This window comes from Wasmannia auropunctata, unplaced genomic scaffold (assembly GCF_000956235.1).
Source record: "Wasmannia auropunctata unplaced genomic scaffold, wasmannia.A_1.0 LD270767.1, whole genome shotgun sequence".
Taxonomy (NCBI): Eukaryota; Metazoa; Arthropoda; class Insecta; order Hymenoptera; family Formicidae; genus Wasmannia; species Wasmannia auropunctata.
In genome coordinates this window covers 1-1,569 of record NW_012092123.1, presented here as the reverse complement: position 1 = coordinate 1,569, position 1,569 = coordinate 1, and the positions used below count along the sequence as shown (strand labels likewise).

The following is a 1,569-nucleotide window of genomic DNA, read 5'->3' as shown; positions in this document are numbered from 1 at the left end:
TTCATACAACTTCAATAGATAAATTCTAAAAAGAAACATTTTTGTCAAAGTTACACTTACCTAAGTGAGTGAACAAGTACAACATATTGTTTTCTTTCAAGTCTACCTTCCCACTTTTCCCCCAAAAATAGTAGCCGAATTTTCGGCTTCGAAGAACAGATTATCAAGTGTCATCTCGGCAATGAAGCAAAAAACATCTCTTTAACTTTAACTTCTCATAAAAGAAAATTGGAAAAACACTTCCTAATAAAAAAAAGTATTTGTTTTAAATGTTTCATCATTATTTTATTATTTTATCGCACATAATCCCATTGCTTTCAAAACATACCGTGCCCGTAGCCTTGCACTTTTTATCATTAGCGTTATTCCATTCATCTTTTCTGAGCAATTAAAGTTAAAAGATACTCTTTTTGCTACAATACCGCGCATCTCGGTTAGCAAATAGTCTCATGACCATCAACAACTATACGCAAATTAAAGTTAAACATTCACGCTTTTGGAAGCTATAAATTGTATTTGTATCCGACCTCTCATTTATGACATAAAATATTGCAAAATTTGTAACAAATTTTGAGATTTAACTTATTTCTCTTTGTATCTCTGTAGCTATAATAAAAAATCAGTCAGATTTAGAGTGTAATTGAAAAGTATATAAAGATTTTAAACTTCAAAATGTTTTACGGAACATCTTTTTCTAACCATTTTTGTTAAAGTTACACTTACTTGAAATTTATTTATTTTTCGAAATGTGTAAAGTGTTGTTTTAATTTCCAATATAATAGTATAAAAAAAGTAGAAATATTAAATATATTTAATTAGAATTCATTTTTCGTGAAATAATAAATTGTAATTTTGACAAGAGAGATTTTAAACATCTTTCTATTTTTTTGCTTCTTTTCAGGCATTCAGTTTGATAGAAAAATAAATCTCTTTATTCATCTATTTTCAATAAGATGGATTAAATTTTTTTTTATTTCAACAGATTAAATACTGAACATACTTTTCATCCGTGCTACGAAGAGCTTGTTGAATAAAATATTTCGGAAAAGAAAGTAAAGCCATTGTTAGCCGGGTGATCTCTTTAATTCTTCCGTTTAGTTGTTTCAGTGCGATAACTTTATGATTCAACCACATATTATTGGTCGAAATTTTTACTTGCTGTTTCAACGACTTGAAACATTCTTCAGTCTCGCCTGACGAGGCGGTACCCTTGATCTTCGCTTTTGCCGTTTTCATTTCGTCCTCTTCGATTATCGCTTTGAACAATAGGCCTATAATGGCCTCCCCATCGCCTAAAGAATGATGTATGCGAATTAGCACGGGAATTTTCCGGGTGTCGGTGTTGAAGCTCTCTTCTGGACATAAACGATTCTTTTCGTGAGATCTGGACATCGGGCAGCATCTCCCGACGAGGATCTCCCACCCGGCCTGGTGATCATCGGGCAACGGTTTGTTGCACGCGCTTTCCAAGGTCTTCCTGAAGGACTCGCTGGAAATATCCTCGCAGGACCCATCACAGTTGGCGGTCGCACACTCCAGCCATCTGATCCTGTCTTTCAGGTCCACCGT

General features: G+C 34.0%; 1 protein-coding gene across 1 annotated transcript; it reads right to left on the bottom strand.

The window, feature by feature from the left end:
• Positions 1 to 520: 520 nt before the first annotated feature.
• Positions 521 to 1,561, bottom strand: LOC105462107. The gene is made up of 2 exons (XM_011708639.1): positions 1,001 to 1,561; positions 521 to 606 (listed from the first exon to the last, which is right to left on the bottom strand). Exons 1-2 carry the CDS (start codon positions 1,390 to 1,392, stop codon positions 531 to 533), a joined length of 468 nt encoding a protein of 155 aa, XP_011706941.1. The 5' UTR covers positions 1,393 to 1,561; the 3' UTR covers positions 521 to 530.
• Between the last annotated feature and the right edge of the window lie 8 nt (positions 1,562 to 1,569).